The following is a 25,016-nucleotide window of genomic DNA, read 5'->3' on the forward strand; positions in this document are numbered from 1 at the left end:
TTTTTTTTTTTTGAGACGGAGTCTTGCTCAGTCGCCCAGGCTGGAGTGCAGTGGCGCAATCTCGGCTCACTGCAAGCTCCGCCTCCCGGGTTCACGCCATTCTCCTGCCTCAGCCTCTCCGAGTAGCTGGGACTACAGGCGCCCGCCACCACGCCCGGCTAATTTTTTGTATTTTTAGTAGAGACGGGGTTTCACCCTGGTCTCGATCTCCTGACGTCGTGATCCGCCCGCCTCGGCCTCCCGAAGTGCTGGGATTACAAGCGTGAGCCACCGCGCCCGGCCTAATTTTTGTATTTTTAATGGAGACGGGGTTTCGCCATGTTGGCCAGGCTGGTCTCAAACTCCTGGCCTCAGGCGATCTACCCTCCTCAGTCTCCCAAAGTGCTAGGAACAGGCGTGAGCCACCATGCCCGGCCTGTTATTTATTTGAGACAGAGTCTCACTCTGATGCCCAGTCTGGAGTGCAGTGGCGTGATCTGGGCTCACTGCAACCTCTGCCTCCTGGGTTCAAGTGATTCTCATGCCTCAGCCTCCTGAGTAGCTGGGATTACAGGCGTAGGCCACCATGCCCAGCTAATTTTTTCTATTTTTAGTAAAGACGGGGTTTCCCTGTTGGCCAGGCTGGCCTCAAACTCCTGACCTCAAGTGATCTGCCCATCTCAGCCTCCCAAAGTGCTGGGATTACAGGCATGAGCCATGGGGCCTGGCCTCTTCTCTAAGACAGAAACCTGGGCAGTGGCAGCCTTTCTAACCTCTAGTCCTAACTCTTGGACCCCTTTATCTACTTGCCATGAAGTAGGCATTTATAAAGGCAAATTAGATCAGACCACAGCCTTGCTGAGTTAGTCTCTCAATGGTTCCCAGGGTCCAACAAGCTCTCACATTCAAGCTCCAGCATCACAGTCTTACCTATTCTAATATGTCACCCTTATCCTTCCCTCTTAGCCTTGCTCTATCCATTCCCTTTGCTTGGTACACTTTGTTGCCCTGTGGCCTTTGATCTCGGCTTAGTTGTCTTTCTTGGGAGAAGCCTTCCCTGACCACCCTTGCCCCATGCACTGCTGCCCTCCCCTAATAAATCCCTGGCTCCCCATGAGCAGGGCCCGGGTTGTCTTTGTTCTCTGGGCCTCGTGTGGCCCCTATCATGTGATAGGGGCCCAGAGATTATCTGAATGAATGCCCTGATTAGTGAGTGCATGTTTTGCAGAAGAGGAGGCTGACCCTGATGAGGTCAATGTGCTAAGGACAGAGATTACTGCCTTCCCAACTGAGGGGATTGTGCGGAGTGGAATCCAACAAACCTGTCAGTTCATCTCTCTGGAATTATGACAATACCACCACCTATCCTACAGGCTGCTGAACAGCATGCTGATGGACTGTCCAGACCTTGCTGTCATCCTAACTTGAAGCCTGAGCTCTGCGTGCAGACTTGAAGCTTGCTGCAAAGGCCATTAAGCTGGTGGGCTTATAGCCTGAGAACTCCCCTCTCTGTCACCAGCACAGGAGTGTCCTTGGAATGCCAAGCATGGGGTTGCGGTATTGACAGATTTACTCACCACGAAGGGAAATGCGTGGAGCCATCAGGCGTGGATCCATTCTGACCACCCAGACCTGGAGGCAAAAACACATCCAGAGCTGCAGCAGGCTGGGGTGGGAATCTGAGCAGGCATCAGCCCAGGTCAGGTTACAGACCACTGGTATTGTTTGGTGAAGTCTGGTGAGGGTCCTAAGGGACTAATGGTATTGCCAGGTGAGAGTTCTGAGGAACAGATACAATGTGATGGGTGGACTGGTGGGGATTCTGGCGTAAAATGGTATGGTGGCATGAGTCAGGGCACAACGTTAAGTTCTCCCATCCAAGTACCCGGCTTAGCTTCCGAGGTCAGATGCGTTCAGGGTGGTAAGGCCATGAACCAATGTTAAGTTCTGATGAGCCTCTTGCAGGATAGTGGGGAACCCAATGGTACAGTCAGGAGAGGGTGGGGGCGGGGGCGGCCAGCCCACGGAGGTTCATAGGAAACCTCACCTGGACGGTGATACAACCCGGTCACTGTATTCCCGTAGAACCCCCACGCCAGCTGGATGCCCAGGAGACTTAACACCAACCACAGCAGCAGCAGCTTGAAGAGGGTCACGCGCATGTCCTGCGCCTCCCACTCCCGCAAGAACTCGCCGCCCAGCGCGCCCAGCGCGCCCAGTACCGTGGCCGGCAGAGCCTGCAAGGCCTGCCCAGACCAGGACTCCGCCATGACTGGCCCTCACCCCACCCGAGGTACTGTCACCGTAGTCCCCACCACGCACGCGTGTGGTCTTCTGGGACCAGGCCCGTTAGTGCGCACGCGTAAATCCAGGCAGGGCGGGGCCTACTTCGCATGCGTGAAGAGTTGGCAGTTCGGGGAGGAGTATTAAAACCGCGCACGCGCACCTAACCCCACCCCACTTGCTTAAGGGATGAGTGACTCCGGGAGTACAAAATAGCAACCAGGTCTTTTATAGCCCCGGAGTTCCCGTGATGCCCCACGCGGCTGCAATGATTGGTTAAGGGTTTTGCTTTTAGGGCGTGGACGGGCTCCTGAGCAATAGTGGATGAGCTGTGAGTGCGCGCGCGTGCGCGGGGCCGCGACCTGTGCCGGCTCGAGCCCGCTGGGCACTCGGGGGCGCGCACGTCGTTCCCCGCCCTCCCGCCGCCGCCCGCCTTCGCTCTCTCGCGCTCCCCTCCCGCAGCCCGCGGTGCTCCGTGGGTTCTCTCGTTAGTCCACGGTCTGGTCTTCAGCTGCCCGCCTTCGTCTCCGAGCTTGCGACTCGCGGACCGGCGTTCCCGGCGCGAAGAGGCTGGACTCGGATTCGTTGCCTGAGGTGAGCGGAAGGGTTCCCTCCAAGCGCCGCGGGGCCCCAGGCCCGCCCGCCCGGGACTCTTCCGGCCGGCAGGCCGCCGCCCCGCTGCGGCCGCGGCCGCGCCCCACTGGCTGCTCGTGGCCGAGCCGCCCCTGGCCGAACTGCCCCTGGCCCCTGACCCTTGACCTGACTCGCAGCCCGGGCCCCGCGCCCCAAGCGGGGACCCCGCCCGCGCAGTCCCCGGAAGCGCGCCCCGTAGTCTCCTGTGCCCCTTCCCCCGCCCGGCCGGGCCTGGTGGAGCCCAAGCTGCCCGCCTGCCCGCCCTCGGTCCCGCAGCTTCCTCTCCTGGCAGCGCCGGGCAGGGCGGGGGCTTTGGGCCGGGCCCCGCGACCGCGCAATGTAGCCGGCCGCTGAAAGCGCGCGTGGCTGTAGGAGTTGAAATGGGAAAGTAACTCTTTACAACTCCATTTTGCTTTTTACGTTTAACGAGAAACGATAATCACTGTTTTATATTGATTAAAGTCCAGTTACACTTTGGGTAGGTTTTCTTTTAATGCAGACTTGTTGGAGACTGTGTAAGTAAGTAAAAGATTGTATTGAACTCAGGGGTATGATCTACGGCCATACCACCCCGAAGGCGCCCGAACTCGTCTGAAAGCTTTGGGGTCTGTATTGAGTGGAAAAGGGGTATTTTCCAGTTGGAAAAATAAAAAACACACTCAAAACTATAAATGATTTAAGCGATGTTGCATGAAAATAGATGCAATGTTGCTTAGTCGAAGTCGCTGTATTGATTAGGAATGACCTAAACATCTGTACCTTAGTTACTGATTGGATCTACAGTTACAGGTTGTCTTCATTGAATAGCGCTATTTGCATCCAAGTTGATTTGTTCACAAACCTTGTTTAGTAGTTTACGGTGGAAAATTGGAATCCTTTTTACCTCATTGGTTCCACTTGTGTTTTTTAATAGTTCTGATTTTTAATTTTTACCTCTGTTGACGTGTTTGGTTCTTTTTGTCTTGAAGAAAGTCTTTTAAAATAAACGTTTCTTGCAGGTGTGTAAGTAGATTATATTTCACTCTGCCTTTCTGAAGGACAAAAGTTGAAAAACCAAAAAACATCCATAATTTAAAATGTTGTATGTGGTGAGAATTTTTCAACCACTTAGTATCACCCAGATGTGTAATGTGTACCATGTGGATGATAGTCACCTTAGATGTGGCTAGATTGGCGGAGGTACTGTTTTGAGCATTTGGCACAAGTGACGTTGGACTGAAAAAAGACTAGTTTTTAATTGTAAAGAGTGACTTATTGAAGGATCTCTGGATAACTTGTCTTAATTGGTTCCATCTACTTTTGTGGCGCACTGATGGCTCTCGGGGACATTAAATATATAAGGTGCACCTTGGTTTGAGTTAAAGTCTGGTGCTAGATTTATCCTCTCTGTTCTCATAAAAATCTGTGTTGGAGGGAAGAAGAGAGTAGGAATACTGTATAGTTCTTGAGTTTTAGATTTAAGAGGAATCTTTCAGGACTGGTTGTCCAACCCCATTTGCAGATGAGCAAACTTGAGTCCCAGAGACTTAAGTAAATTTCCCAAGATTATCTATCTAGTCAGGAGCAGACCAGAACTGTCTGCTCTGTTAAGGTATTCTCCATTTACTCCCAAGCAGTTGGCCTCCAGAGTCAGCTAAAATTCAGGACTTCCAGCTTATTCCATTGTTTCTTCTTTTAAACCTTGTTGATGGTGAATAGTTTGGGAGAAACTGTTCATTTCCCAAAAAATTTCAGTTCATTAGCTTACACAGCACTCTCCCCTTGTTAACTGTATGGTCTTGCCTTCAATTGAGGGAGATAGATGAAGGTAGGAGGGTGCCTGGCTGGCCTAATCATGGCTTTAAGTGTTGGGATTTTTTTTTTAAGGGACCATCTTCTAGAGCAAGGCCTACACTTTACTACTTCAAAACCAAGATATTTAGGTCAGGCTAAGATATTTTTAGTTAACTGTGGGCACTTTTGACTATTGATCTGGGGTACTGCATGTATCAAACAATTCCCTGTGCACATGTATGTGGTGGTGGTGGTGGAGTATTTTCGTAGTCTTGATTTCTTTCCATTTGTCAGTTAACTCCTTTTTGAAAGTTTATTCTGGTCATATGGGGGTGTAAGTTATTAGGAGAGTAAAAACAGGCAGCTCTTCAAGCGTTTCTTGCCCATGGGGTGGAGTCCATGCAGTGACTGGAGAAGGTGCTAGTTTGCGTCTTTTTAATTGTGGTAGAGAGCTGAGAGATTTATGTTAACTCTGAGAAGAAAGACTGATAGTTCAGCTTCTAAGAGAGCTAATTTGAAGCTGCTGGCCTTCTGTAGACAGCACCCTGGGTTTAATTGCATTGTGGTTACTAGTGATTATGATAAATAGTACATAGTCACTGGATTTTAAAATTGGCCATATAGTTGTAGTTTTATATTTATTTTTATTTTTGAAATGGAGTCTCTGTTGCCCAGGCTGGAGTGCAGTGGCGCGATCTCAGCTCACTGCACCGTCTGCCTCCTGGGTTGAAGCGATTCTCCTGCCCCAGCCCCTGGAGTAGCTGGGACTACAGGCACCCACCACCATTCCTGGCTAATTTTTGTATTTTTAGTAGAGACGGGGTTTCACCGTGTTGGCCAGGCTGGTCTTGAACTCCTGACCTCAGGTGATCCGCCTGCCTTGGCCTCCCAAAGTGCTGAGATTACAGTGGTGAGCCACCACACCCACCCATATTTGTAGTTTTAAAAGGATCCTGGCTGGGCGCGGTGGCTCACGCCTGTAATCGCAGCACTTTGGGAGGCCGAGGCAGGCAGATCACGAGGTCTGGAGATCGAGACCATCCTGGCTAACACGGTGAAACCCTGTCTCTACTAAAAATACAAAAAAAATTAGCTGGGCCTGGTGGCAGCCGCCGGTAGTCCCAGCTGCTCTGGAGGCTGAGGCAGGAGAATGGCGTGAACCCGGGAGGCGGAGCTTGCAGTGAGCTGAGATCGCGCCACTGTGCTCCAGCCTGGGCAACAGAGCGAGACTTCGTCTCAAAAAAAAAAAAAAGGATCGTAAATATTTTGCCTGACTCTACCATTTAGTTTATTCCTTTATTTACCTGTCCAATGGAACTGTTTGCTTGTAACTACACATTAATACAACTAAATTTTGAACCTGTTAATGTTACATGCCTTGCTATACTTGGGGCTCTTTGGGGACATTCTCATTAAGTATTTGTGGGATTAAAATTTCCAAGACAGTTTGAAGTTTGTAATTACTATAAAATCCTCATCTTTAATCTGTGGAGCTGTAGTATTAAGTGAAGGCCTCGGTATGTTCATAATTACGATAGTCATGTGACTGAAAATCAGGCACTGAAGCTGCTCATTCTGGGTGTTGGTCTCAGTTTATTGATGCTTTCTCCAAATACATTTTTATAGCTAATAATAATGAAAAACATCAAATACACTTGCTAAATTGCAATCAGTATGCAGTTTATGCCAAACTGAGCTTGATTTCATTTTTTTAAGAGGATGAGTACATATATTTAAGCATATGTATGTGTGTGTGTATATATACACGTATATATGTGTATGTGTATATATGTACGCATATATGTGTATACGTATATATGTATGTGTACGTATATATGTGTATACATATGTGTATATATGTGTATATACGTATATATGGCATATATGTGGATATACGTATATATACATATATATGTACGTGTGTGTATATATGGATGTGTATATATATATTTTCTCTTTTGAGACTGAGTCTCACTCTGTCGTCCAGGCCGGAGTGCAGTAGCACCATCTCGGCTCACTGCAACCGCCGCCTCCTAGTTCAAGTGATTCTCGTGCCTCAGCCTCTGGAGTAGTTGGGAATTACCGGCATACGCCACTGTGCTCAGCTAATTTTTGTACTTTTAGTAGAGACGGGGTTTCACCATGTTGGCCAGGCTGATCTTGAACTCTTGACCTCAGTGATCTGCCCCCTTTGGCCTCTGAAAGTGTTGAGATTGCAGGTGAGAGCCACTACACCTGTCCATATTTAAGCATATTTATAATAGTATCTTACATTTAAGTGAAGGGAAAGAGGAAAACATACACAGCCAATGAAGTAAGTTTGAAGTGGAGTGAAAGGAAAAGTTGGAGGTAAAAAGAGGTTAGAGAGGTGGGCAGGGGCCAAATCATATAGGGCCTTTAGGACATGGGAAATTCTTTGGATTTGTTCTGAGATTAGACGTCATTTACATATTCTTTAGAAAGGGAATGACATGATCTGATCTTAAAAAAAGAAAACTAGAATCACTGTGAGTAGGAGTAGATCTAATTCCATTCTGACTAAATAGTAAACTAATATGGTAATTTGGAGAAATACAAAAAGGAATTCCTGGCTGGGAGCAGTGGCTGATGCCTGTAATGCCAGCACTTTGGGAGACCGAGGCAGGTGGATCACTTGAGGTCAGGAGTTTGAGACCAGCCTGGCCAACATGGTGAAACCCTGTCTCTACTAAAAATACAAAACATTAGCTGGGCGTGGCGGCAGGCGCCTATAATCCCGGCTATTCAGGAGGCTTAGATAGGAGAACCACCTTAACCTGGGAGGCGGAGGTTGCTGTGAGCTGAGATCCCGCCATTGCACTCCAGCCCGGGAGACGGTGCGAGACTCAAAAGAAAAAAAGGGAAAGGATTTCATAATATTAATTTCGTTGACTTAATGACTTCAGCCTATTTTATTTGAAGTCATTTGTTCTTCTCTTCTCTTGAGACAGGGTCTCACTGTCACCCAGGCTGGAGTGCAGTGAGTGATCTTTGTTCACTTCAATCTCTGTTTCCCAGGTTCAAGCGATTCTCGTGCCTCAGCCTCTGGAGTAGCTGGGACTACAGGTGCGTGTGTGTGTGACCATGCCCGACTAATTTTTGTATTTTTAGTAGAAACGGGGTTTCACCATGTTGGCCAATGGCCTAGATCTCTTGACCTTGTGACCCCATGACCTGCCCATCTCGGCCTCCCAAGGTGTTGAGATTACAAGCATGAGCCACCAAGGATTTGTTTTTTAAATTTTTTTGCTTTTTTTTTTCTTCTTTTTTTTTGTACTAGAGTTGGGGTCTTGCTATGTTGCCCAGACAGATCTTGTACTCCTGGGCTCAAGTGGTCCTCCTGCCTCAGCCTCCCAAAGTGCTGGGATTACAGGTGTGAGTCAAACGATTCTCGTGCCTCAACCTACCCACTAGCTCGATTACAGGTGCCATCCACCACCTGCCCACCACCCTCAGCTAATTTTTGTATTTTGTATTTTAGTAGAGACAAGAATTTTACCGTGTTGGCCAGGCTGGTCTCAAATTCCTGACCTCAGGCAATCCACCCGCCTCAGCTTTCTGCTGGGATTACGGGCGTGAGCTACCATGGCCAAGATTTTTAATTTCTGAAGCTTATAGCTGCTCTAAAGCACAAAGATTCAGTTCCATGATTTAAAAAAGTTGCTTGTTTTGACTTCAAGTATATGGTTGAGCATTCTAACTTTTGTTTTGTGTACATTTTTATTTTACTGTATTCTTATGGCCATTGTATCCTACTCTGTATGTTGCAGATGAGTTGTGATTCTCTGGTGTCTCTTCCATGGACCTAGAGATCACGTGCTCTACTACTGGGATTTTTTTTGTAACTTTGTTGTTTGGGATATAGGCTTTGAGAGGTTAAGGAAGTAAATTTAAGATGGATATTTAATGTTGTAACACTTCGTTAATGCTTTTTTCTACAAGATAATTTTATTATGTGATATGGCAGCTTTGTTGGAAATACCTTTTTTTTGTGTGTGTGGAAAATTTCTTTTCTGGATGAAATCTCGTTTAACTTTTCCAGTTATTCATAATGAAGCTCTGTTTATCTTTTACAGATCTGAAGTTCAGAAAAGGAAGGCAGGCTGCGTACAGTGGCTCATGCCGGTTATCCCAGCACTTTGGGAGGCCGAGGTTGGGTGGATCACCTGAGGTCAGGAGTTCGAAACCAGCCCGACCAACATGGTGAAACCCCATCTCTACTAAAAATACAAAAATTAGCCGAGTGTGTTAGTGGGTGCCTGTAATCGCAGCTACTCAGGAGGCTGAAGCAGGAGAATCGCTCGAACTTGAGAGGCGCAGGTTGCAGTGAGGCAAGATTGCTGCACTCCAGCCTGGGCAACAGAGCGAAACTCCCTCTCAAACACACACACACACAAAAGAAGGAAAGAAAAGGAAGGCAGTAGAGTATCTTATTTAAGAGCATGGATTCTGGAGAGAAACTGACAGTTAAATACTAGCTCTGACACTTGGCTTGAGACCCTTGACAGTAATATGACTCCTTTGTAATTCAGTTTTTTTCTTCTGTAGAAAGGGAATGGTAAGGGAGCGCCATGAGATTTCAGTGAGAGAGAAGCACTTACCTCAAATGCCAGACCTGTAGCCCGTCAACTAACTTATTTTATTTATTTATTTTTTGAGATGGAATTTTGCTCTTGTTGCCCAGGCTGGAGTGCAATGGCGCGATCCCAGCTCACTGCAACCTCCACCTCCCGGGTTCAAGTGATTCTCCTGCCTCAGCCTCCCGATTAGTTGGGATTACAGGCACATGTCACCAAGCCCAGCTAATTTTTTTTTTTTTTTTTTTGAGACGGAGTCTTGCTCTGTCACCCAGGCTGGAGTGCAGTGGCGCAAACTCGGCTCACTGCAACCTCTGCCGTCTGAGTTCAAGCAGTTCTTCTGCCTCAGCCTCCCGAGTAGCTGGGACTACAGGTGCCTGCCACCACGCCCGGCTAGTTGTTTTTTTTTTTGTTTTTTTTTTTTGTATTTTTAGTAGAGACAGGGTTTCACAGTGTTAGCCAGGATGGTCTTGATCTCCTGACCTCAGGTGATCTGCCTGCCTCTGCCTCCCAAAGTGTTGGGATTACAGGTGTGAGCCACTGCGCCTGGCCTACTTTTTTTTTTTGAGACGGAGTCTTTCTCTGTCCCCCAGGCTGGAGTGCAGTGGCGCGATCTCGGCTCACTGCAAGCTCCGCCTCCCGGGTTCACGCCATTCTCCTGCCTCAGCCTCCTGAGTAGCTGGGACTACAGGCGCCCGCCAACACGCCCGGCTAATTTTTTGTATTTTTAGTAGAGACGGGGTTTCACCGTGTTAGCCAGGATGGTCTCGATCTCCTGACCTCGTGATCCACCCGCCTCGGCCTCCCAAAGTGCTGGGATTACAGGCTTGAGCCACCGCGCCCGGCCACTTTTTTTATTATTATTTTTTGGAGACAGAGTCTCGCTGTGTCACCCAGGCTGGAGTGCATTGGCGTGATCTCGGCTCACTGCAAACTCTGCCTCCCGGGTTCATGCGATTCTCCTGCCTTAGCCTCCCGGGTAAACTGGGACTACAGGTGCATGCTGCCATGCTTGGCTAATTTTTTTTTCTTTGCGTTTTAGTAGAGACAGGGTTTTACCATGTTGCCCAGGCTGGTCTCCATCTCCTGAGCTCAGGCAATCTGCCTGCCTTGGCCTCCCAAACCAAAGTGCTAGGATTACTGTGAGCCACCGTGCCTGGCCTTCTGGCTTTTTTTTTTTTTTTGGAGACAGAGTCTTGCTCTGTTGTCCAAGCTGGAGTGTAGTGGCGCAATCTCTGCCTGCCAGGGTCCAAGCGATTCTCCTGCCTCAGCCTCCCAAGTACCTGGGCCTACAGGTGTGTGCCACCATGCCCGGCTAATGTGTGTGTGTGTGTGTGTGTGTGTGTGTTTTACTAGAGATGGGGTTTCACTTTGTTGGCCAGGCTGGTCTCGAACTCCTGACCTTGTGATCCACCTGCCTCGGCTTCGCAAAGTACTGGGATTACGGGTGTGAGCCACCATGCCCGGCCCTTTTTTTTTTTTTGAGAGATAAGGTCTTGTTTTGTCATCTAGGCTGGAGTGCAGTGGCACAGTTATAGCTCATGGTGGCCTCCAACTTTTGGTGTCAAGGTATCCTTCCGCCTCATCCTCCCTAGTAGCTGGGACTCCAAGTGTGTGTGACACTGCGCTCAGCTAATTTTTTTTTTTTTTTTTTTTTTAGTAGAGACGGGGTTTCACCGTGGTCTCGATCTCCTGACCTCGTGATCCACCCGCCTCGGCCTCCCAAAGTGCTGGGATTACAAGCGTGAGCCACCGCGCCCGGCCTCAGCTAATATTTTTACATTTTGTAGAGATAGAGTCTCACTGTCTTGCCCAGGTTGGTCGCAGACTCCTGGGCTCAAACAGTCCTCCCACCTCAGACCCCCAAAGTGCTGCAAGTATGGGCATGAGCCACTGAGTCCAGCTATCTTCAACTTTCACTATTCAGGTTACAGTTTGTAGTACCTTTTTTCAGGGGTGGTGGGGAGGATAGCGGGAGTAGCACCCTAAGATTTCTTGGAATAAAACAGGGCTTACTGCTTGGTTCCTGGTACATGAGAACAGTGGTTCCTAGACTCGACTGTTCCCAAACTGGGAATCCAATTCCCCAAGTTGGAATCACCTGAGGTTTGTTTTAATTACCTTCATGGAGGTATAATTTACATACAATAAAATGCACATGCTTTAAATGATAGTTTGATAGTTTTTTTGTTCTTTTTTTTTAGACATAGGGTCTTGTTCTGTCACCTAGCTGAAGTGCAGTGTCGGAATCATGGCTTACTACATCCTCGACCTCCTAGGCCCAAGAATTCTCCACTTTAGCCTCCCGAATAGCTGGGACTGCAGGTGTGCACCACCACACCTGGCTACATTTTTATGTTTTAACTTTTTTTTTTGTAGAGAGAGGGTTCTCACTATGTGCTCAGGCTGGTCTTGAACTCCTGGCCTTAAATGATCCTCTCGTCTCAGCCTCACAAAGCCCTGGGATTATAGGCATGAGCCACCACAAACCGCCAGTTTGATAAATTTTGATAAATGTGTATACCCATGTAATTGCCACTCAGTCGAGTTAAAGAGCATTTCCTCAAGGCTGTAAATTTTTATTTTTTTTTTTGAGACAGAGTCTTGTTCTGTCATCTAGGAGTGCAGTGGCGCAATTTTGGCTCACTGCAGCCTCCGCCTCCCAGGTTCAAGTGATTCCCCTGCCTCAGCCTCCCGTGTAGCTGGGACTACAGGTGCGTGCCACCACACCCAGCTAACTTTTTGTATTTTTAGTAGAGATGGGGTTTCACTATGTTAGCCAGGATGGTCTCGATCTGATCTTGTGATCCGCCTGCCTCTGCTCCCCAAAGTGTTGGGATTACAGGCGTGAGCCACTGTGCTCGGTGGTTTTTTTTTTTTGAGATGGAATCTCGCTCTTTTGCCTAGGCTGCAGTGCAGTGGCGCGATCTCAGCTCACTGCAACCTCCGCCTCTCGGGTTCAAGCGATTCTTCTGCCTCAGCCTCCCGAGTAGCAGGAACTACAGGCACCTACCACCACGCCCGGCTAATTTTTTGTGTTTTTAGTGGATACGGGGTTTCGTCATGTTGGCCAGGCTGGTCTCGAAGGCCTGACCTTGTGATCCGCCTGCCTCGGCCTCCCAAAGTGCTGGAATTACAGGTGTGAACCACTGCGCCTGGCCTGAAGTTTTTTAGACTCGTTTTTTTGTTCATTCGTTTTATTTGCTTGGCTTCCTAGAATATGGCAAGTTTTGGTTTGTTTTTGAGACAGAGTCTTGATCTGTTTTCCAGGCTGGAGTGCAGTGCTGCTATCATGGCTCACTGCAGCCTCTAACTCTTTTTTTTTTTTTTTTTTTTTGAGACGGAGTCTCACTCTGTCACCCAGGCTGGAGTGCAGTGGCGCAATCTTGGCTCACTGCAAGCTCCACCTCCTGGGTTCACGCCATTCTCCTGCCTCAGCCTCTCCGAGTAGCTGGGACTACAGGCGCCCGCCACCACGCCTGGCTAATTTTTTTGTATTTTTAATAGAGACGGGGTTTCAGCGTGGTCTCAATCTCCTGACCTCGTGATCCGCCCGCCTCGGCCTCCCAAAGTGCTGGGATTACAAGCGTGAGCCACCGCGCCCGGCCTGCAGCCTCTAACTTCTAACTCTTGTGCCCGAGTAATGCTCCTGCCTCAGCCTCAAGAGCATCTGGGACTACAGGCAAGCAGCACCATACCCGGTTAATTAATTTATTTTTTTATAGAGATGATGTTTTGCCATGTTGTCCAGGCTGGTCTCTAACTCCTGAGCTCTGGCCTCGCAAAGTGGTGGGATTATAGGTGTGAACCACTGCACCCGGCCTAGTTTTTTATTTTAAGAAATATATATACTTGGTAAAAGTAAAATCCTGCAATAAGGTTTACAATAAGCATGTATAAATTCTTAGCCAGCTCACTGGGAGGTACCTAATGGTTCATTTTTCTCTGTCAGTTTTACTAGATACGCATTGTCTTAGAGGCAATGTAAGTTTGGAATTAGGCCAAAGTCAAATTCTGATTCTGTGCATCCATTGAAGGTTAACCTTATAATGTTTACAATTTGAGGCCGAGCGCGGTGGCTCACGCTTGTAATCCCAGCACTTTGGGAGGCCGGGCGGGCGGATCACGAGGTCAGGAGATCGAGACCATGGTGAAACCCTGTCTCTACTAAAAATACAAAAAAATTAGCCAGGCGTGGTGGCGGGCACCTGTAGTCCCAGCTACTCGGAGAGGCTGAGGCAGGAGAATGGCGTGAACCCGGGAGGCGGAGCTTGCAGTGAGCCGAGATCACGCCACTGCACTCCAGCCTGGGTGACAGCGAGACTCCGTCTCAAAAAAAAAAAAAAATTTACATTTTGAGATAAATGATTTCATGCTCTTATTTAGGAAACTTGAAGGTATGTTACCTCAGGGATTGTTCCTTGCCCGTCTTTCCCCGAAGAACTTGAGTTTGAAGTGATTTTCACTTGGCAGAAAATTGAAGGTTTTCTTCATTGCTTACCACCATCTGCCTCATGCCTGCTACTCTTGATCTCCATGTGCCCTTACTGCTACAGAAAGGAAAGCTCTTGAACTAACACCAGCTCTTGGCAGCCACTTGATCAGGATGGCCAAATAATGGCAGTACAGGTTGAGTATCTGAAATGCTTCAAGATCCTTTTTGGGTGCTGGCATGACATTCAAAGGAAATGCCTAGTGGTGCCTTTCAGACTTTGAATTTTTGGATTTGGGATACTGAACCAGTAAGTATAATGCAGATATTCCAAAATCTGAAGAAATTCTGAAATCTGAAACACTTCTGGGCCCAAGCATTTTGGATAAGCCGTACTCAACCTATACTAGGCTCAAGTTCATTATGGACAGATGGATGGATGGTAGTTTGGCCCTTTCATCAGGAATTTCCCATGCAGTCAGTAAACAAAATAAACAGCTCTATGTTTTCAACTTCATTTCCCCAATTTTTTTTTTTTTTTTTTTTGAGACGGAGTTTCATTCTTGTCGCCCGGGTTGGAGTGTAGTGGCCCGATCTCCACTCACTGCAACCTCTGCCTTCCAGGCTCAAGCCACTCTCCTGCATCAGCCTCCCCAGTAGCTGGGATTACAGGCATGTGCCACCACACCTGGCTAATTTTTTTTGTATTTTTAGTAGAGATGGATTTTCGCCATGTTGGCCAGGATGTCCTCGAACTCCTGACCTCAGGCAATCCGCCCGCCTCAGCCTCCCAAAGTGCTGGGATTACAGGCATGAGCCATGGCACGCGGCCCTATTTCCCAAAAGTTTAATGGTATTTCGTCTATGCTATGCACAGTCTTGGTTGTGGGTAAAGTTGGGGTTGATAGACAGGACAGGTTTCTACCAATTGCACTGAAACAGTTTTGGGGTTTTATTTTTTTATTTTTCTTTTGATACAGAGTCTTACTCTGTTGTGCAGGCTGGAGTATAGTGGTGGCATCTTGGCTCACTGCAACCTCTGCCTCCTGAATTTAACTGATTTTCCCACCTCAGCATCCCATGTAGCTGGGATTACAGGCGTCAGCTGCCATGCCCTGCTAAGTTTTGTATTTTTAGTAGAAATGGGGTTTCGCCATGTTGGCCAGGCTGGTCTTGAACTCCTGGCCTCAAGTGATCCACCTGCCTTGGCCTCCCAAAGTACTAGGATTACAGGCGTGAGCCACTGCGCCTGGCCGAATTCTTGACCTACTAAAAGTATCCTAACTGGTAGCTTCACTGCTGTGGTGCGCAGCTGATCCGACTGTGGTGTGCAGCTGATTGTGAAACCATTTTCTTTTTAAAATCTCTGTGCCACAAATTGGTTGTATAATGTTTCTTTGCTTCTAGAAATTTGTTTTTTTCAGCAATTTGTTTGAGCACCCAACTAGGTGCTTGTGCCTGTGCTTGTCCGAAAATGGTGAATAAGACAGATATGTTTCTTACATTAATGGAGTTTGGCAAGTAGAAACTTTGGAGGAAAATTATGTGCTCTTATTTTAGACAACTCTGTAAGTCTGATTGGCCAGTAGCACAGTTCATAGCATTTTAGAAAAATGCATGCTTGGGGCTGGGTGCAGTGGCTCACGCCTGTAATCCCAGGACTTTGGGAGGCCGAGGCAGGCGGATCACGAGGTCGGTAGATCAAGACCATCCTGGCTAACATGGTGAAACCCCGCCTCTACTAAAAATACAAAAAATTAGCTGGGCATGGTGGCACGCGCCTGTAATCCCAGCTACTTGGAGTCTAAGGCAAGAGAATCACTTGAACCCAGGAGCTGGAGGTTGCAGTGAGCCGAGATCATGCCACTGCACTCCAGCCTGGGCAACAAAGTGAGACTGTCTCCAAAAAAAAAGAATGCATGCTTGGGTGAGAAGGTGGTGTAGCCTGTGTTTAAGAACATAGAAGACAGGCTGGGCGTGGTGGCTCACACCTGTAATCCCAGCACTTTGGGAGGCCGAGGCCGGCAGATCACTTGAGGCCAGGAGCTCGAGGCCGGCTTGGCCAACATGGGGAGACTTTGTTTCTATAAAAAATAAAAAAATCAGCTGGGCATGGTGGCGTGGGCCTGTAGTTTCAGCTACTCGAGAGGCTGAGGCAGGAGAATTGCTTGAACTCATGAGGCGGAGGTTGCAGTGAGCTGAGATTGCGCCACTGCACTCCAGCCTGGGCAATAGAGCGAGACTCTGTCTCAAAAAAAATAAAAATAAAAAATTAAAGTAACAAATGCGGTAAAAAATGTGAAAATTAAGTCACGTCCAGAGCTATGCTGTGTAGATTCTATTTCTTGGATAGTTGAGAAATGGAAGAAAGCTTGCTGTAATCATCACTCTTTCTTTTGCAGAATGAGCTCTTTGGAGAATTATGAGGTAAAATTATAATTATTTTAAGTATGATGAATTAGTCTTTTTTTTTTTTTTTTTTTTTTTGAGATGGAGTTTCGCTTTTGTTGCCCAGGCTGGAGTCAGTGGCATGATTTCGAGTCACCACAGCCTCTGCCTCCCGGATTCAAGCAATTCTCCTGCCTCAGTCTCTGGAGTAGCTGGGATTACAGGCATGCGCCACCACGCCCAGCTAGTTTTCTATTTTTAGTAGAGACGGCGTTACTCCATGTTGGTCAGGCTCATCCCGAACTCCTGAGCTCAGGTGATCTGCCTGCCTCAGCCTCCCAAAGTGCTGGGATTACAGGCATGAGGCACCGTGCTCAGCCGAATTAGTCATTTTTAAGGCCATGATTATTTTATCTCCATGGAAATTTATTCATTATCCTTCCAAAATATTGTAAAGATCTTGATCTGGTAGAAGCACCATAGTTATACAGTTGAGTTATTTCTAATTCTGTTTCTTGGCTGGAGAACTGTTTTGTGTTGGCTTATAGTGATTGGCTGATAAATGTGTTTATAATGCATTCATTATAACCTAGCACCACCTCAAAACATCTTTTGTGGTTTATTATATGCCAAAAGTAAGCTGAAAATTGTGCAAAGAGGGAGATTTGCTGTGAATGTAAGAAAATAAGTATTGTAAAATGTGTAGTTCATAAACAGGTTATCAAAATTATTCAGCTAATTTGGGTTGTAAGAATTTTTTTTAGTGTCAGGGTCTTGCTTTGTCACTCAGCCTGGAGTACAGTGGCACCATCATAGCTCACAGCAGACTTCAACTCTTGGGCTCAAGTGATTCTCCCCCTTCAGCCTCCTACGTGGTTGGGACTACAGGCATACAGTACTGCACCCAGCTATTTATTTGGTTTTTGAGACAGGATCTCACGCTGACACCCAGGTTGGAGTGCAGTGGTGCGATTACAGCTCACTGAAGCCTTGACTTCCTGGGCTCAGGTGATTATTCCTCCTCAGCATCCCCAGTAGCTGGGACTACAGACGCAAGCCGCCACGCTTGGTTGGCTAATTTTTGTGTATGTTATAGAGACAGGGTTTCGCCATGTTGCCCAGGCTGGTGTCAAATTCTTGGGCTCAAGTGATCCATTTGCCATGGCCTCCCAAAGTGCTGGGATTATAGGCATAAGCTACCTTGCCTGTGTGTTTTCATATTTTTTTAAGAGATGAGGTCTCACTGTATTGCCCAGACTGGTCTCCAACTCTTGGCTTCAAGCAGTCCTCTTACCTCCCAAAGTGCTGGGATTGCGGGTGTGAGCCACTGCACCTGGTCAGGAGTTTTACATACTATGCGTTGTTACTTGTAGATCTTGTTTGGGAAGAAGTAACTTCCTAAGGCCAATTCATAAAAGAAGGGTAGTAACTTAGAGGAAGTACATTTGAAGGCCCTAGTGTCTGATATTAGTAATTTGGGCTTTGGAAATTAACTCTTTTTTTTTTTTTTTTTTTGAGACGGGAGTCTCACTGTCTTCCAGGCTGGAGTGCAGTGGCGCGATCTCAGCTCACTGCAAGCTCCACCTCCCGGGTTCACGCCATTCTCCTGCCTCAGCCTCCCGAGTAGCTGGGACTACAGGCGCCTGCCAACACGCCCGGCTAATTTTTTGTATTTTTTTAGTAGAGACAGGGTTTCACCGTGTTAGCCAGGATGGTCTCGATCTCCTGACCTCGTGATCCACCCGCCTCGGCCTCCCAAAGTGCTGGGATTACAGACGTGAGCCACCGCGCCCGGCCTTTTTTTTTTTTTTTGAGACGGAGTCTCACTTTGTCGCCCAGGCTGGAGTGCAGTGGTGCAATCTCAGCTCATTGCAAGCTCTGCCTCCCAGATTCATGCCATTGTCCTGCCTCAGCCTCCCGAGTAGCTGGGACTACAGGCGCCCGCCACTATGCCCGGCTAATTTTTTTGTATTTTTAGTAGAAACAGGGCTTCACCGAGTTAGCCAGGATGGTCTTGATCTCCTGACCTCATGATCCGCCTGCCTCAGCCTCCCAAAGTGCTGGGATTACAGGCGTGAGCCACCGTGCCCGGCTGGAAATTAACTCTTATATACCATCCCCCTACCTCACCTTTTTGGCTACAGTCTTGCTCTGTCACCTAGGCTGGAGTGCAGTGGCATGATCATAGCTCACTGCAGCCTTGAATTCCTTGGGCTGAAGGGATCCAGCTACCTCAACCTCCTGAGTAGCTAGGATTGCAGATACATGGCACCAAGTCCTGATACAGCCTTCTCTGTACCAGAACAAAGTATTGATTCAAGCTCACATAGGCCTGAAACAGCACTGAAAGACGAAGTGCTGTAGGAGTTCAGGGATGAAGAAGAATTTATAGTGGAGTAGCCACGAAGCCACTGAGGCCTCTGGTGGTGAGGGTGTAACTCTTGGCCTTTAAAATGAGGTTTAGGGGAAATGTTATGAGTAGTGGGAATCAACCCTTGGCCTGAACACAGATAATCTTGTTTTATCTCCTTATAGAAACAGGAGGTGGAGGGTGGCCAGTTTTGGTTAGACTAGGGAAGATGTTGGGAGAGAGGGGGGCAGTATGCTTCTGTCGTTTCTTTTTTTTTTTTTTTTTTTTTTTTTGAGATGGAGTCTCGCTCTGTCGCCCAGGCTGGAATGCAGTGGCGCAGTCTCGGCTCACTGCAAGCTCCGCCTCCCGGGTTCAAGCCATTCTCCTGCCTCAGCCTCCTGAGTAGCTGGGATTACAAGCACATGCCACCATGCCCGGCTAATTTTTTTGTATTTTTAATAGAGACGGGGTTTCACCACGTTGGTCAGGCTGGTTTCGAACTCCTGATCCACCTGCCTCGGCCTCCCAACGGGCTGGGATTACAGGCGTGAGCCACCGTGCCTGGCCGCTTCTGTAGTTTCTTGAGTTCAGATTCAAAGATGGATTTTTGCATATTTATTGCTTTATTTCTTACCCCCTTGATGTAATCTACTATATAAATCTTTCAAAGTCCATACATTTAAAAATTTACCTTGTTCGAAAACGTAATAGTTTTATTTGGTAAATTCAAATAGTGCAAAAGGATATATGGCCCCTAGAGGTACCTGTTGTGTTTCTTGTAGACCAGTGCATGTAATCCCAGCACTTGGGGCAGCTGAGGTGAGCTCAGGAGTTCTAGGCCGCAGTGAGTCATGACCACTCCACTGTGCTCCAGCACTGCAGCCTGAGTGACAAATCGAGACCCTTTCTGGAAAAAAAAAAGAAAAAAAAAAGGTCCTGTGTACTGTTCTAGAGACAGTCTATACATATACCAGTGTTTATTGGTGAATATTGTGCACCTCTGTCAAGCCCTGTTTTGTATATCTGTACATCCCGCCATTACACTATAGTATGATAGCATATGACATATTTGGCACCTCACCTTTTTCATTAAATAATCTTGTCTCAGAGATCATTTGTTAACACACTTTTTTTTTTTTTTTTTTGAGATGGAGTCTCGCTCTGTCGCCCAGGCTGCAGTGCAGTGGTGCAATCTCGGCTCACTGCAAGCTCCGCCTCCCAGGTTCACACCATTCTCCTGCCTCAGCCTCCCGAGTAGCTGGGACTACAGGCGCCCGCTGCCACGCCCAGCTAAGTTTTTGTATTTTTTAGTAGAGACGGGGTTTCACTGTGTCAGCCAGGATGGTCTCGATCTCCTGACCTCGTGATCCGCCTGCCTCGGCCTCCCAGAGTGCTGGGATTACAGGCGTGAGCCACTGTGTCCAGCCTTTTTTTTTTTTTGAGACGGAGTCTTGCTCTGTCACGCAGGCTGGAGTGCAGTGGCCCAGTCTCAGCTAACTGCAACCTCCGCCTCCCGAGACAGCAATTCTCCTGCCTCAGTCTCCCAAATAACTGGGATTACAGGCGTGAGCCACCAGTATTAAAGCCCTGTAATAATACTGTAATACTCAGACAGCAAAATTCTTTTTTTTTTTTTTTGGAGACAGTCTCGCTCTGTCGCTCAGGCTGGAGCAGTGGCGCGATCTCGGCTCACTGCAAGCTCCACCTCCTGGGTTCACACCATTCTCCTGCCTGAGCCTCCAGAGTAGCTAGGACTACAGGTGCCCGCCACCATGCCCAGCTGATTTTTTTTTTTTTTTTTTTTTAGTAGAGACGGGGTTTCATGGTGTTTTAGCCAGGATGGTCTCAATCTCCTGACCTCGAGATCCACCCGCCTTGGCCTCCGAAAGTGCTGGGATTACAGGCGTGAGCCACTGCGCCCTGCCAGCAAAATTCTTTAAGCCCCCACTGGGGCTTAAAATCTATTGATCCTACTGCCTACCCTTTCACTGCTCCTCACCTTTAGTTTATCACTGTAATTACCCCCTTTTATGTATTCTCCACTCCCTGTTCTGTCTCTCATTTTATTTTACCTGGCAAAATCTCAGCCCTGGTTTAAATCTTACTTTTTTTTTTTTTTTTTTTTTCCGACAAAATCTTGCTCTGTTACCCAGGGTGGAGTGCAGTGGTGCGATCTCAAGGCTTACTGCAACCTCCGCCTCCTGGGTTCAAGCAATTCTCGTGTCTCAGCCTCCCGAGTAGACGGGACCACAGGAGCGCACCACCACACTTGGCTAATTTAGTAGAGATAGGGTTTCACCATGTTGGCCGGAGTGGTCTCGAACTCCTGACCTCAAGTGATCTGCCCACCTCAGCCTCCCAAAGTGCTGGGACTACAGGTGTGAGCCACCGCGCCTAGCCTAAATCCTACTCTTTACCTATTCTGTGCTTTTGACTGAATGTAGCGAAAGAAAAAATTCACTGACTTGTCTCTCTTTGAACTCATGGACCCTTGACCTCAAAGGTGGCTGCTTTTAGCACTGCCTAGCAGTCCCACTAAGATTCCTTAGTCCGTTTATTCTCCCGCTTTTAGGATAATATAGCACCATGTCCTTTGGCTCGAATCTCCTGTTCCCTTTCCTTGCCTCTATCAACTGTTAGGATCTTGCTTCTTACTTATTTCTCTATTCCTGTGGATCAGTCCCTTGGGAGTCCATTGTTCTATCTAAGGGCAGCCTTTCCACTTGCAAGCTAAATCTCATTCCCCTCTAATCTGGTAATGTTGCTCTAGCAGTTCTCTCCTCTCCTGCATCATCATTTTCTGCATACAGTCTGTTGGTCAGATCTTAATACCCCACCTAGCTGCAGTGAATGCTGGGAAATGTAGTCTTTATAACTGGCAGCCGTGTGACTATGAAGAGGAAAGCTATTGAGGCAGATAAGCAGGCAGTCTCTGCCATACTTTCAACGCTTATTTAAAAAAAAAAAAAACAAAAAACCAACTATTTTGGGAACAATTTTACTGAGATATAATTCATATATCACACCATTCATTTGAAATGAACAGTTTGGTGGGTTTTAGTATATTCACAGAGTTCTACATATATCACTACAGTCAATTTTAGAACACTATTATCACCCCAAAAAGAAACCCTGTGCTCTTCAACTGTCATCTTCAATCTCCCTATCACCACGTCCAGCCTTAGGTAACCACTAATCTACTTTGTGTCTCTATAGATTTGCCTATTCTGGATATTTCGTGTAATGGAATCATATATTGTCTTTTGTGACTGGCTTCTTTCATTTATGTAATGTTTTAAAGGTTCATCCATGTTGTAACATTTATTTTCTGACTTTTTTTTTTTTTTTTTTTGAGACAGGATTTTGCTCTGTCATCCCAGCTGGAGTGCAGTGTCTTGATCGCTACTCACTGCCACTTTGCCCTCCTGGGCCCAAGCGATCCTGCTGCCACAGCCTGCAGAGTAGGTGGGACCACAGGTATGTGCCACCACGCCTGGGTAATATTTTTATTTTTTGTAGAGACAAGCTCTCACTATGTTGACCAGGCTAGTCTTGAACTCCTGGGCTCAAGTGATCCTCCCACTTCAGCCTCCCAAAGTGCTGGGATTATAGGCATGAGCCACCAAGCCGAGGCTGATTACTTTAAAAAAATTTTTTTTAGTAAAGATGTGGTCTCACTATGTTGCCCTGGTGTTGAACTCTTGCTTAAGCAATTCTCCCACCTCAACCTCCCAGAGTGCTAATAACTGCACCTGGCCTTTTTTTTTTTTTTTTCGTAATGAAGTTTTGCTTTTGTTGCTCAGTCTGGAGAGCAGTGGTACGATTTTGGCTCACTGAAACCTCTACCTCCCGGGTTCAAGCGATTCTCCTGCCTCAGCCTCCCGAGTAGCTGGGATTACAGACGTGTGCCATCATGTCCGGCTAATTTTTGTATTTTTAGTAGAGGTAGGGTTTCACTGTGTTGGCCAGGCTGGTCTCGAACTGCTGACCTCGTGATCCACCCACCTCGGCTTCCAAAGTGCTGGGATTACAGGTGCGAGTCACTGCGCCCAACTAATTTTTTGTATTTTTAGTAGAGTCAGGTCTCACCATGTTGGCCAGGCTGGTCTCGAACTCCTGATCTCAAATGATCCACCCTCCTCAGCCTCCCAAAGTGCTGGGATTACAGGCATGAGCCACCGGGCCCGGCCCCGGGCTGACTTCTTGAAAGAACATTTTCCACCACATACCTCAGTGCCTACGTTTCCTTAATTCACTGCCATCTACTCTTCCCTGTGGCTATATGAAAAGGTTTTCTTCTCTTGCTGGACACCTCTTCATAGGCCTGTGTTCTTTTTGCAAGCATGTAGTTTGGACTCTTTTCTTGTAATTTGTTCTTCCTTTTTTCTTGGTGTTAATTATCATCATACCTTTTTGAGCATTTCAGTTATCTCTGGCTTCTTCATTCCCACCACTTCCTTTGTGTTGCTGGCACTCTTTGGCTAGATCACTGACCCTCACCATTCCATACACTTGAAGGCTGTGCTGTTTTTACCTGTAATAATAGCTTACCTGGGCACTGATATTTTTCAGCTATCTGTGGGGAAATGTTTGTGAGGTTTGGAAAACGCCTCCTTAGATTGTGCCCATTCCACCTCCCCTTCCATTAGGGTTCTTTCTTCTGGGCACCCTCGTACCCTTGCCGTAGTTTTCTCATCCCTATCCAGTTAACCACTCAGTCACTTTGCTTGCCCTGCCAAGGCTCTGTTTTTCTTTTTTTTTTTGGAGGCAGAGTCTCGCTCTGTTGCCCAGGCTAGAGCACAGTGGCGTGATCTTGGCTCACTGCAACCTCCACCTCCTGGGTTCAAGCGATTCTCCTACCTCAGCCTCCTGAGTAGCTGAAATTATAGGTGCCCACCACCACGCCTGGCTAATTTTTGTATTTTAGTAGATATGGGGTTTCACCATGTTGGCTAGGCTGGTCTTGAACTCCTTACTTCAGGTGATCTGCACCCCCCTCAGTCTCCCAAAGTGCTGGGATTACAGGTGTGAACAGCCGTGCCTGGCCAGGCTTTGTTTCTCTATTAATTACAGACCTAATCATGCTGGTCCAGTGGCTTTCCCTTCCTTACAGAATAAAATGCAGACTGCTCTGCATGACATACGATATCCTCCAGTCTAACCATCACCCCATCTTTCCAGCCTTATTTTCAAAAATCTCCTTTCCAAATTCTTTTTTTTTTTTTTTTTTTGAGACGGAGTCTCGCACTGTCATCCAGGCTGGAGTGCAGTGACGCGATCTTGGCTCACTGCAAGCTCCACCTCCTGGGTTCACGCCATTCTCCTGCCTCAGCCTCCCAAGTAGCTGGGACTACAGGCGCCCGCCACCACACCTGGCTAATTTTTTTGTATTTTTAGTAGAGACGGGGTTTCACCGTGTTAGCCAGGATGTTCTCAATCTCCTGACCTCGTGATCTGCCCGCCTTGGCCTCCCAAAGTGCTGGGATTATAGGCGTGAGCCACCACGCCCGACCACCAAATTCTTGTACTACTGGTCATTGAGGTTATTTGCTTAAGCTGTTTCCTCACCTTAGAAAGTATTCCTGACCCATCATTACCACTCTTCCCAGGGGACTTGCCCTCCTTCTTCAAGGTCCATCCAGGTCAGATATCATCTTATCTGAAGCCCTCTGGCAGAATCACTTGCTTTTTCTCTGAGTTCATACCAGAGAAGATAAGCTTTTGTTACAGCACTTAATTACATTGTGCTGTTTTCCCTAAGAGTGTTTTCCAGATAAAGCTACATCTCTAGTAGCTAGAACAAGGAATGGCCCATAGAAGACAGTGGTTTGGGGCCGGATGCAGTGGCTCACGCCTGAAATCCCAGCATTTTGGGAGGCCAAGGCAGGTAGATCACTTGAGGTCAAGAGTTCGAGACCAGCCTGGCCAATATGGTCAAACCCCATCTCTACTAAAAATACAAAAATTAGCTGGGCGTGGTGGTGCGCACCTGTAATTTTAGTTACTCGTGAGGCTGATGCAGGAGAATTGGTGGAACCCGGGAGGAGGAGGTTGCATTGAGCTGAGATCATGCCACTGCACTCCAGCCTGGGCAACAGAGAGAGACTCTGTCTCAAAAAAACGAAAACAAAAAAGTGGTTTGTTTGAGACTGGTCGGGGCAATAAGAATTGAGACAAGGAGCCGGATGCAGTGGCTCACGCCTGTAATCCCAGCACTTCGGGAGGCTGAGGCGGGTGGATCGCGAGGTCAGAGTTCAAGACCAGCCTGACCAACATGGTGAAACCCTGTCTCTACTAAAAATACAAAAATTAGGCCGGGGGCGGTGACTCACATCTGTAATCCCAGCACTTTGGGAGGCTGAGGCAGGCAGATCACGAGGTCAGGAGATTGAGACCATCCTGGCTAACACGGTGAAACCCTGTCTCTACTAAAAATAAAAAATAAAAAAATTAGCCGGGCATGTTGGCGGGTGCCTGTAGTCCTAGCTACTTGGGAGGCTGAGGCAGGAGAATGGTGTGAACCCGGGAGGCGGAGCTTGCAGTGAGCCAAGATCGCGCCACTGCACTGCAGCCTGGGCAACAG

At 47.6% G+C, this 25,016-nt stretch overlaps 2 protein-coding genes across 3 annotated transcripts in view; one reads left to right on the forward strand and one right to left on the reverse strand.

Annotated features, from left to right (window-relative positions):
• TCTA (T cell leukemia translocation altered) overlaps positions 1-2,531 on the reverse strand; it is a 9,482-nt gene extending 6,951 nt beyond the window's left edge. The window contains exons 1-2 of the mRNA XM_032161566.2: positions 2,027-2,531; positions 1,557-1,611 (exon numbers count right to left, since the gene is read on the reverse strand). Of these exons, the coding sequence (XP_032017457.1) occupies positions 1,557-1,611; positions 2,027-2,249 (278 nt within the window). The 5' untranslated portion in view covers positions 2,250-2,531. The remainder of the gene's footprint in view (positions 1-1,556; positions 1,612-2,026) is intronic.
• A 179-nt stretch (positions 2,532-2,710) lies between these two features.
• Positions 2,711-25,016, forward strand: part of RHOA (ras homolog family member A) — a 58,787-nt gene continuing 36,481 nt past the window's right edge. Inside the window, exons 1-2 of one of the 2 annotated variants that reach the window (XM_058442267.1) lie at positions 2,766-2,856; positions 7,705-7,752. The gene's annotated coding sequence lies outside the window, so the exon portion shown is untranslated. Of the gene's footprint in view, positions 2,857-7,704; positions 7,753-25,016 lie in introns of both variants that reach the window. The other variant, XM_032161565.2, reaches the window with a different exon arrangement.

This window comes from Hylobates moloch, unplaced genomic scaffold (assembly GCF_009828535.3).
Source record: "Hylobates moloch isolate HMO894 unplaced genomic scaffold, HMol_V3 SCAFFOLD_8, whole genome shotgun sequence".
Lineage (NCBI taxonomy): Eukaryota > Metazoa > Chordata > Mammalia > Primates > Hylobatidae > Hylobates > Hylobates moloch.